Source organism: Procambarus clarkii, chromosome 59 (assembly GCF_040958095.1).
Source record: "Procambarus clarkii isolate CNS0578487 chromosome 59, FALCON_Pclarkii_2.0, whole genome shotgun sequence".
Lineage (NCBI taxonomy): Eukaryota > Metazoa > Arthropoda > Malacostraca > Decapoda > Cambaridae > Procambarus > Procambarus clarkii.
This window is the reverse complement of record NC_091208.1, coordinates 33,312,914-33,325,620: the sequence shown is the minus strand read 5'-3', so window position 1 is coordinate 33,325,620 and position 12,707 is coordinate 33,312,914. Positions and strand designations below refer to the sequence as shown.

At 39.6% G+C, this 12,707-nt stretch overlaps 1 protein-coding gene across 1 annotated transcript in view; it reads left to right on the top strand.

Annotated features, from left to right (window-relative positions):
* The window catches only part of LOC138353801 (mucin-1-like), a 22,498-nt gene extending 12,508 nt beyond the window's left edge, over positions 1 to 9,990 (top strand). Inside the window, exons 2-4 of the mRNA XM_069307211.1 lie at positions 5,770 to 5,916; positions 9,546 to 9,685; positions 9,820 to 9,990. Of these exons, the coding sequence (XP_069163312.1) occupies positions 5,770 to 5,916; positions 9,546 to 9,685; positions 9,820 to 9,990 (458 nt within the window). The remainder of the gene's footprint in view (positions 1 to 5,769; positions 5,917 to 9,545; positions 9,686 to 9,819) is intronic.
* The last annotated feature ends 2,717 nt before the right edge of the window (positions 9,991 to 12,707 follow it).

Here is a 12,707-nt window from a genome sequence, read left to right as displayed (position 1 = left end):
TCTGGTTTTATAGTAAATCGTCAGTTGTATCCTCTGATTTTTATCTGTAGGGATAACGTTTCTATTAACAATATCTTTCAGGACCCTTTCCTCCGTTTTATGAGCTGTGGAAAAGAAGTTCCTGTAAAATAGTCTAATAGGGGGTATAGGTGTTGTGTTAGTTGTCTCTTCAGAGGTTGCATGGCTTTTCACTTTCCTTCTTATGATGTCTTCGATGAAACCATTGGAGAAGCCGTTATTGACTAGGACCTGCCTTACCCTACAGAGTTCTTCGTCGACTTGCTTCCATTCTGAGCTGTGGCTGAGAGCACGGTCGACGTATGCGTTAACAACACTCCTCTTGTACCTGTCAGGGCAGTCGCTGTTGGCATTTAGGCACATTCCTATGTTTGTTTCCTTAGTGTAGACTGCAGTGTGGAAACCTCCGCCCTTTTCCATGACTGTTACATCTAGAAAAGGCAGCTTCCCATCCTTTTCCGTCTCGTAAGTGAAACGCAGCACGGAACTCTGCTCAAATGCCTCCTTCAGCTCCTGCAGATGTCTGACATCAGGTACCTGTGTAAAAATGTCGTCAACATACCTGCAGTATATGGCCGGTTTCAAGTTCATGTCGACTAAGACTTTTTGCTCGATGGTACCCATGTAGAAGTTTGCAAACAGGACACCTAGGGGAGAACCCATGGCGACCCCATCTACTTGCTTATACATGTGCCCATCCGGGCTCAAGAAGGGTGCCTCTTTAGTACAAGCTTGGAGTAGTTTCCTCAGAATACTTTCTGGCATGTCAAGAGGAGTACAGGCTGGATCACGATACACTCTGTCGGCTATCATTCCGATTGTCTCGTCCACAGGTACGTTGGTAAACAGCGATTCTACGTCCAACGAGGCTCTTATCCCTGTGGCCCGTGTGCCCCGCAGTAAGTCCACAAATTCCTTTGGAGACTTCAGGCTGAAGGCGCAAGGAACATAAGGAGTCAGCAGGCCGTTGAGTCGCTTCGCCAGTCTGTACGTGGGTGTGGGTATCTGGCTAATGATTGGCCGAAGTGGGTTTCCAGGCTTGTGCGTCTTGACATTTCCATACGCATATCCAGGTTTATATTCCCCAATGATCTTTGGCAGGTGGAGTCCGGATTTCTTGGCGTTCACAGTTTCGATCAGTTTGTTGACCTTTGCTTTTAATTCGGCTGTAGTGTCCTTCGTTACCCTTTGGAACTTAGTTTGGTCAGAGAGTATGATGTTCATTTTCGCCAGATATTCGTCTTTTTTAAGAATGACATATATTGGCGACTTGTCACCTCTCCTGACAACTATCTCCTTGTTCTCACGAAGGCTTTTAGCTGCCGCTTTAAGCTCGGGGGACAGTATGGTGCTTCTGTAGTTGCCTCGATTCTTTCCTCCTTCTGCAATAAGTTCTGCTTGTAAGGTATCTTTGGTAGTGACCTTCTTTTGTGTCTCGAGGTCGAATATGTCGTCCAACAGAATTTCCAACTCTACTTTCCGGGCCATTTCACTCGGTCTGGACATAACATGACAGTTTATGCCCAGATTTAGGAGAGTGACTTGGTCCTCAGTGAGGTTAATTCCTGCAAGGTTCAGGAAGCCATCTCTTGGTCGTGGAATTGCCATAGGTCCTCCATATAATGTTGTTAGTTTCTTGATAATCCTTGTTTCAGTGCTGAGGTGATGTTGGTCTGTGAGGATGTCGAGGTGTTGTTCAATGCGGGTATGGATACTATGGTCGATGTTGCTATTTCTCCACTCGTTTGTAGCATGAAGTAGTTGCGTTTTGTTGTCTTTGATTTCATTCTCTGCCTTGTATATCTGATCACGAATCAGATCCTGGCGATATTTTATCGTGAAGGCTTGATTCCTTGCTGCTGGGTCGTGCACTTTAATATTAGTATATTTTGGTAGCAGTCTTTCCTGTAGACATATATTATTAAATATGACCGAAAAAGTAAGATTAATAATTCTAACACGAATTTTCTCAATCTTTCGTACATTACGCTTCACTGTTGGAGGTAAATCAAAAATCACTTCTCCAAAATTCATTTTTATTTCTAGTCTGACGCGACACGGGCGCGTTTCGTAAAACTTATTACATTTTCAAAGACTTCACAAATACACAACTGATTAGAACTTACGTATCTCTGATTTTATATCTACATTTGAGTGAGGTGGGAGGGGTGATGCTACAAACGAGTGGAGAAATAGCAACATCGACCATAGTATCCGTACCCGCATTGAACAACACCTCGACATCCTCACAGACCAACATCACCTCAGCACTGAAACAAGGATTATCAAGAAACTAACAACATTATATGGAGGACCTATGGCAATTCCACGACCAAGAGATGGCTTCCTGAACCTTGCAGGAATTAACCTCACTGAGGACCAAGTCACTCTCCTAAATCTGGGCATAAACTGTCATGTTATGTCCAGACCGAGTGAAATGGCCCGGAAAGTAGAGTTGGAAATTCTGTTCGACGACATATTCGACCTCGAGACACAAAAGAAGGTCACTACCAAAGATACCTTACAAGCAGAACTTATTGCAGAAGGAGGAAAGAATCGAGGCAACTACAGAAGCACCATACTGTCCCCCGAGCTTAAAGCGGCAGCTAAAAGCCTTCGTGAGAACAAGGAGATAGTTGTCAGGAGAGGTGACAAGTCGCCAATATATGTCATTCTTAAAAAAGACGAATATCTGGCGAAAATGAACATCATACTCTCTGACCAAACTAAGTTCCAAAGGGTAACGAAGGACACTACAGCCGAATTAAAAGCAAAGGTCAACAAACTGATCGAAACTGTGAACGCCAAGAAATCCGGACTCCACCTGCCAAAGATCATTGGGGAATATAAACCTGGATATGCGTATGGAAATGTCAAGACGCACAAGCCTGGAAACCCACTTCGGCCAATCATTAGCCAGATACCCACACCCACGTACAGACTGGCGAAGCGACTCAACGGCCTGCTGACTCCTTATGTTCCTTGCGCCTTCAGCCTGAAGTCTCCAAAGGAATTTGTGGACTTACTGCGGGGCACACGGGCCACAGGGATAAGAGCCTCGTTGGACGTAGAATCGCTGTTTACCAACGTACCTGTGGACGAGACAATCGGAATGATAGCCGACAGAGTGTATCGTGATCCAGCCTGTACTCCTCTTGACATGCCAGAAAGTATTCTGAGGAAACTACTCCAAGCTTGTACTAAAGAGGCACCCTTCTTGAGCCCGGATGGGCACATGTATAAGCAAGTAGATGAGGTCGCCATGGGTTCTCCCCTAGGTGTCCTGTTTGCAAACTTCTACATGGGTACCATCGAGCAAAAAGTCTTAGTCGACATGAACTTGAAACCGGCCATATACTGCAGGTATGTTGACGACATTTTTACACAGGTACCTGATGTCAGACATCTGCAGGAGCTGAAGGAGGCATTTGAGCAGAGTTCCGTGCTGCGTTTCACTTACGAGACGGAAAAGGATGGGAAGCTGCCTTTTCTAGATGTAACAGTCATGGAAAAGGGCGGAGGTTTCCACACTGCAGTCTACACTAAGGAAACAAACATAGGAATGTGCCTAAATGCCAACAGCGACTGCCCTGACAGGTACAAGAGGAGTGTTGTTAACGCATACGTCGACCGTGCTCTCAGCCACAGCTCAGAATGGAAGCAAGTCGACGAAGAACTCTGTAGGGTAAGGCAGGTCCTAGTCAATAACGGCTTCTCCAATGGTTTCATCGAAGACATCATAAGAAGGAAAGTGAAAAGCCATGCAACCTCTGAAGAGACAACTAACACAACACCTATACCCCCTATTAGACTATTTTACAGGAACTACTTTTCCACAGCTCATAAAACGGAGGAAAGGGTCCTGAAAGATATTGTTAATAGAAACGTTATCCCTACAGACAAAAATCAGAGGATACAACTGACGATTTACTATAAAACCAGAAAAACGGCCAGCCTACTCATGAGAAACTCTCCAGACACAAAACAGAACGCTTTAAAAGAGACTAACGTCGTCTATGCCTTAAAATGCCCACTTGGGGACTGTAAGCTCCAAAAAACCCAGTATATAGGCAAGACAACAACATCTCTTTCTAGGCGTTTAACGAACCATCGCCAGAGAAATCCTAGTAAACAACACAGAAATCATCGATAGATACAGCGATAGCAGGCGGCTTGACGTTTGCGAGGCACTACACATCAAGAAGTCAACACCAGCAATCAACAGCCAATTATTGCACAACTATATTCTACCCACCTCAAGACTCCGCTCCAATATAGAAGCATCAAGAAATATGGACCAATAGGCTTTCTACAAACACTTCTATTCAATACCCATTGTTTCTGTTCTGTCTTGTGTTGATACTTTTAATACCCTATTAATATCCCCTCTTGTTCTGTCTTGTGTTAATGCCACATCACCCCTCCCACCTCACTCAAATGTAGATATAAAATCAGAGATACGTAAGTTCTAATCAGTTGTGTATTTGTGAAGTCTTTGAAAATGTAATAAGTTTTACGAAACGCGCCCGTGTCGCGTCAGACTAGAAATAAAAATGAATTTTGGAGAAGTGATTTTTGATCTACCTCCAACAGTGAAGCGTAATGTACGAAAGATTGAGAAAATTCGTGTTAGAATTATTAATCTTACTTTTTCGGTCATATTTAATAATATATGTCTACAGGAAAGACTGCTACCAAAATATACTAATATATATATATATATATATATATATATATATATATATATATATATATATATATATATATATATATATATATAACTGAAAACTCACACCCCAGAAGTGACTCGAACCCATACTCCCAGGAGCCACGCAACTGGTATGTACAAGACGCCTTAATCCACTTGACCATCACGACCGGACAAAATGAGGTGATAGCCGAGGCTATTTGAACCACCCCACCGCCGGCACTCGGATAGTAATCTTGGGCATAGCATTTTACCAAAACACCTCATTCTTTGGGGCACACGTGAGGAACACAAATGCGAACAAGCCTGAACCATTCAGGCTATATATAGAAAGGGCTGCAACTGGTTCAAGTTTCACCATCACACTCTAAACAGAAAAGGAGAAAAAAAATACACAACGTATTATGCAACGAATTTTCAACATTTTCAAATAATTTTAGGGACCACATTTGTCAACTAAAATCATTTCTATAACACTCAGATATTAAAATTAGCACATAATAAAGGATTGTAGTGATCAGTTTTAGCAATAAAGTGTTTAGTGCAATAATATAATTTTTCAAAGTTACCCTTCCAAAAATATGCAATATATGATGTTTATAAATTTTTATAAAATCAACAAATGGACTTTGGACTAAAATGTCTACTAGGTTTTGTAGAAGCACAAACTCTACATATAAGGTGTAATTTGCATGTAAATTGATTAATAAATGAAAGCTATGAAGTACTTTGAAGTTGTAAATTACTTACCTGAGTAAAATAAGATCAAAGTTCGGCCACCTGTAACTGAGCTTGACTTCAACAGATTTTGTTCATAATTGGCACCCTTGCAGATAGGCATCCATTGAGCAAGGTGTGCAAGTTCCATGCACATCCCCTGATAACAAACGAAAAAAAAAAATTGAAAAAAAATAAAAAATAAAAAATAAAAAAAAAAATAAAAAATAAATTATACATATATATATCCTGCACATACATATTACAAAATACCAGATTATAACACTAAAACATACTAACCTATTGAAATTGGTCTATTGAAACAGTTGATGGCACTGCAACATCAGCCACAGCAGTAGATGGCACTGCAACACCAGCCACACCAGTAGATGGCACTGCCACACCAGTAGATGTAGATGGCACTGCCACATCAGTAGATGTAGATGGCACTGCCACACCAGTAGATGTAGAAGGCACTGTCGTGGCCGGTCCATACACATGGAGGGGCTGGGGTTGAGGAGGGTGTGTGAGGAGGGTCGAGGCATGAGGCGGGGAGGCCGCCTACATCCTCACTTGATATAACTCTCCCTTGTGCTACAGCGGCTCTCCTTTCCTGCCAAAGACGGCGACCGCGTGCCAAATTGGCTTCCTTTGTCTTCCGAGCCCTCCGTTTATAGGTCATTGTGCACTAGATGCTACAAAAGCAAGATTTCAGGAGCCAAAATGGAGCGCGCGTCGACACCTCCACTCTCAACAGGACACACCATGTGACTACCTCACTCACCCCCACTAGGAGACGGTTGCCAATTAGTGTATATTTGTTGTCATATATACATAGTTATTTCCGACGTTATTACGAAAAAATTGACGTTTAGAACGTACGACGCAATACTCTTGGCGCGCCACAGCCGCGGGGCACCGGATTCTGCACAATTACGCATGGAAATGTACCATAAATACTTTAATTTATATCATAACATTATCGTGTTTGCGCCAAAGTGTTGCCAGAACGTTGTAGTATTTTTATAAATTTTTCAAAAATATTAGATTTTTCCGAATTTTTGCGTTTGATATGCCCCCTTAGTTAATAAGCTATCCACACTGAATTTAAATTTTGATTTTAAACTTATAAGTTTCGATGTGACCTCTTTATTCACTAAAGTTCCTGTTGATGATCTGTTAGAATTTCTACGTGAGGAACTGCCTAAATATAATTTGAGCTTGCAGACCAATAAAGTATTGGAACTTATTAAATTGTGTATAAAAGACAATTATTTTAGTTTTAATGGAAAATTTTTCAAACAAACATTTGGTATGGCGATGGGCAATCCCCTGTCCCCAGTTTTAAGCAATTTGTATATGGAATTCTTTGAAACAAAAATCTTATCCAGGATTATCCCGGCTAATGTGGTTTGGTATATTTATGTTGATGATATTATGTTCTCCCCTAGGTGTCCTGTTTGCAAACTTCTACATGGGTACCATCGAGCAAAAAGTCTTAGTCGACATGAACTTGAAACCGGCCATATACTGCAGGTATGTTGACGACATTTTTACACAGGTACCTGATGTCAGACATCTGCAGGAGCTGAAGGAGGCATTTGAGCAGAGTTCCGTGCTGCGTTTCACTTACGAGACGGAAAAGGATGGGAAGCTGCCTTTTCTAGATGTAACAGTCATGGAAAAGGGCGGAGGTTTCCACACTGCAGTCTACACTAAGGAAACAAACATAGGAATGTGCCTAAATGCCAACAGCGACTGCCCTGACAGGTACAAGAGGAGTGTTGTTAACGCATACGTCGACCGTGCTCTCAGCCACAGCTCAGAATGGAAGCAAGTCGACGAAGAACTCTGTAGGGTAAGGCAGGTCCTAGTCAATAACGGCTTCTCCAATGGTTTCATCGAAGACATCATAAGAAGGAAAGTGAAAAGCCATGCAACCTCTGAAGAGACAACTAACACAACACCTATACCCCCTATTAGACTATTTTACAGGAACTACTTTTCCACAGCTCATAAAACGGAGGAAAGGGTCCTGAAAGATATTGTTAATAGAAACGTTATCCCTACAGACAAAAATCAGAGGATACAACTGACGATTTACTATAAAACCAGAAAAACGGCCAGCCTACTCATGAGAAACTCTCCAGACACAAAACAGAACGCTTTAAAAGAGACTAACGTCGTCTATGCCTTCAAATGCCCACTTGGGGACTGTAAGCTCCAAAAAACCCAGTATATAGGCAAGACAACAACATCTCTTTCTAGGCGTTTAACGATGCATAAGCAACAGGGCTCCATTAAGGAACATATAATCTCTTCCCATAACCAAACCATCGCCAGAGAAATCCTAGTAAACAACACAGAAATCATCGATAGATACAGCGATAGCAGGCGGCTTGACGTTTGCGAGGCACTACACATCAAGAAGTCAACACCAGCAATCAACAGCCAATTATTGCACAACTATATTCTACCCACCTCAAGACTCCGCTCCAATATAGAAGCATCAAGAAATATGGACCAATAGGCTTTCTACAAACACTTCTATTCAATACCCATTGTTTCTGTTCTGTCTTGTGTTGATACTTTTAATACCCTATTAATATCCCCTCTTGTTCTGTCTTGTGTTAATGCCACATCACCCCTCCCACCTCACTCAAATGTAGATATAAAATCAGAGATACGTAAGTTCTAATCAGTTGTGTATTTGTGAAGTCTTTGAAAATGTAATAAGTTTTACGAAACGCGCCCGTGTCGCGTCAGACTAGAAATAAAAATGAATTTTGGAGAAGTGATTTTTGATCTACCTCCAACAGTGAAGCGTAATGTACGAAAGATTGAGAAAATTCGTGTTAGAATTATTAATCTTACTTTTTCGGTCATATTTAATAATATATGTCTACAGGAAAGACTGCTACCAAAATATACTAATATATATATATATATATATATATATATATATATATATATATATATATATATATATATATATATATATATATATATTATATATATATATATATATATATATATATATATTATATATATATATATATATATATATATATATATATATATATATATATATATATATATATATATATATATATATATATAACTATATATAACTGAAAACTCACACCCCAGAAGTGACTCGAACCCATACTCCCAGGAGCCACGCAACTGGTATGTACAAGACGCCTTAATCCACTTGACCATCACGACCGGACAAAATGAGGTGATAGCCGAGGCTATTTGAACCACCCCACCGCCGGCACTCGGATAGTAATCTTGGGCATAGCATTTTACCAAAACACCTCATTCTTTGGGGCACACGTGAGGAACACAAATGCGAACAAGCCTGAACCATTCAGGCTATATATAGAAAGGGCTGCAACTGGTCCAAGTTTCACCATCACACTCTAAACAGAAAAGGAGAAAAAAAATACACAACGTATTATGCAACGAATTTTCAACATTTTCAAATAATTTTAGGGACCACATTTGTCAACTAAAATCATTTCTATAACACTCAGATATTAAAATTAGCACATAATAAAGGATTGTAGTGATCAGTTTTAGCAATAAAGTGTTTAGTGCAATAATATAATTTTTCAAAGTTACCCTTCCAAATATATGCAATATATGATGTTTATAAATTTTTATAAAATCAACAAATGGACTTTGGACTAAAATGTCTACTAGGTTTTGTAGAAGCACAAACTCTACATATAAGGTGTAATTTGCATGTAAATTGATTAGTAAATGAAAGCTATGAAGTACTTTGAAGTTGTAAATTACTTACCTGAGTAAAATAAGATCAAAGTTCGGCCACCTGTAACTGAGCTTGACTTTAACAGATTTTGTTCATAATTGGCACCCTTGCAGATAGGCATCCATTGAGCAAGGTGTGCAAGTTCCATGCACATCCCCTGATAACAAGCGAAAAAAAAAATTGAAAAAAAAAATAAAAAAAAAAAAATAAAAAAAAAAATAAAAAATAAATTATACATATATATATCCTGCACATACATATTACAAAATACCAGATTATAACACTAAAACATACTAACCTATTGAAATTGGCCTATTGAAACAGTTGATGGCACTGCAACATCAGCCACAGCAATAGATGGCACTGCAACACCAGCCACACCAGTAGATGGCACTGCCACACCAGTAGATGTAGATGGCACTGCCACATCAGTAGATGTAGATGGCACTGCCACACCAGTAGATGTAGATGGCACTGTCGTGGCCGGTCCATACACATGGAGGGGCTGGGGTTGAGGAGGGTGTGTGAGGAGGGTCGAGGCGTGAGGCGGGGAGGCCGCCTACATCCTCACTTGATATAACTCTCCCTTGTGCTACAGCGGCTCTCCTTTCCTGCCAAAGACGGCGACCGCGTGCCAAATTGGCTTCCTTTGTCTTCCGAGCCCTCCGTTTATAGGTCATTGTGCACTAGACGCTACAAAAGCAAGATTTCAGGAGCCAAAATGGAGCGCGCGTCGACACCTCCACTCTCAACAGGACACACCATGTGACTACCTCACTCACCCCCACTAGGAGACGGTTGCCAATTAGTGTATATTTGTTGTCATATATACATAGTTATTTCCGACGTTATTACGAAAAAATTGACGTTTAGAACGTACGACGCAATACTCTTGGCGCGCCACAGCCGCGGGGCACCGGATTCTGCACAATTACGCATGGAAATGTACCATAAATACTTTAATTTATATCATAACATTATCGTGTTTGCGCCAAAGTGTTGCCAAAACGTTGTAGTATTTTTATAAATTTTTCAAAAATATTCGATTTTTCCGAATTTTTGCGTTTGATATGCCCCCTTAGTTAATAAGCTATCCACACTGAATTTAAATTTTGATTTTAAACTTATAAGTTTCGATGTGACCTCTTTATTCACTAAAGTTCCTGTTGATGATCTGTTAGAATTTCTACGTGAGGAACTGCCTAAATATAATTTGAGCTTGCAGACCAATAAAGTATTGGAACTTATTAAATTGTGTATAAAAGACAATTATTTTAGTTTTAATGGAAAATTTTTCAAACAAACATTTGGTATGGCGATGGGCAATCCCCTGTCCCCAGTTTTAAGCAATTTGTATATGGAATTCTTTGAAACAAAAATCTTATCCAGGATTATCCCGGCTAATGTGGTTTGGTATATTTATGTTGATGATATTTTGTGCTTATGGCCGTGCAACAAAGACCAGATAGTTTTTCTTAATGAACTCAATTCTTTGGTACCTTCAATAAAATTCACTTGTGAGACTGAGGAGAATGGTACTCTTCCGTTTTTGGACATTATGATTCATAGAGTCACTAGAAAGTTCAAATTTAATGTGTATAGGAAACCTACCAACGTGGGGTCGTATGTTCATTTTTATTCGAATCATCATAGTAAAGTTAAACAGGCAGTATTTTCAGGAATGTTTCTACGAGCTTTGAGGGTTTGCAGCCCTGAGTTTTTTGATGAAGAGATTGCTAAAATATATGAATTTGGGAAGAGTTTACAATATCCTAAGATGTTTTTGGATTTCTCGTTTGTACAAGCCAAGCGTACGTTTTATAATCACGTCCCTAAGGCGAAACCAAAAATTATTAACTCATTGGTGGTACCTTATGCGAGTGGACTTGAAAATTTGTCTCTGATTTTTAAGAAACTTAATATAAATTTGGTGTTCACTAATAGTACGATCAAATCCAATTTTATAAAAAACTCCCCTGATACAGCAGGTTGTGTGTATTCGATTCCCTGCAATGATTGTGATTCTGTGTACCTTGGACAAACAGGAAAGTCCTAACAATTGCGGTTGTCACAACATGCTTATAGTATTAGAACTGCCCAAACGTCTAATGCATTGTATCTACATACGAGTTTATGCGATCACAATATTAACTGGAATGGGGCAAAAAGCATTACCAATTGTGGGGATTTCGTGGAACGTAATTTGATTGAGTCTGCTCTAATCAGTCAGTGTCCAAATCTTCTTAATGTTAGTACTGGAATGTACAAACTTGATCCATTTTTAAGTTATAATATTGCACAACAGTTTAAGAAACAACTCTGATAGAGAGGCTTACAATGTCTCATTATAATTGTATATTCATGAGGCTTTTCTTTAATCTTTCATCCTTATTCTCTGACCGCTTAATCCTCTTTGACCATTCTAAGCTAAGCTATACCTGTTTTTGGTTAATTACACCTGACCAACCCTAGGGATGGGTTGGTCAGGTGTCGGCCTATATATCCTCCCCCTTCTCCCTTCTCCTTAGTCAGTCTGGTGTTGACAAAGGCTGTAACAGAGCCGAAACGTTCACCTCATTTCATATTTCTCTGTGGATTTTCCGCATATATATATATATATATATATATATATATATATATATATATATATATATATATATATATATATATATATATATATATATATATATATATATATATATATATATTATATATGTATATATGTATATATATATATATATATATATATATATATATATATATATATATATATATATATATATATATATATATATATATATATGTGACGGTAAATGTGTTGGAGTGTTGATGTTCGGCTGTTTTCAATAGCAGGGGGCAATGCCTCGTCACATTTACAGAAAAAAAAGAAACAGTTTGCCTGTTTGTCTGTGGTAAGGTAATGGGAAGACACACAAAACACAAAGTATAAACAATGAAATTTTAATTACTCTAGAAAACAAGATATGATTAAAGACAATCCCTTGGCTTACGTAAAATTCAAAACAAGTCAACAAACAAAACAACACGAATAATTAATGGCTGTAAAATTTACTCTAAAACAAAATGAAGTGCAATACAATGGTAATAATATAATCAGGTGCTGAGAATACTGGCTTAAGCTGCCACCTCCCTTAGTACACCTCAGCCAGAGCTTTGTCTACCAGCGAGAGATGTCAACTCCAAAGAGCACAGAGATATTCTGAGGAGTACGACGTGTGCTGGCCCAGACATCGACTCAGGTAGTGGCGTGAGTGCAGGTGCGGCGACACACCAGCCAATCAGGAGCAGGCAGGCGGAGAATGGGTAGTTTGCTCGTTGACGGCGGGCGGGAGCCGGTGTGTCTGGTGGTGCAAGGTACGCTTTGCTTCCTTTGCAAAACATTTGGCGAAACTGGTGGACGTATCTTTAATATAGTATCTTGTACTTGAATGACGTGAATTATGTAGGGAAGAGCAGGCTCAATCT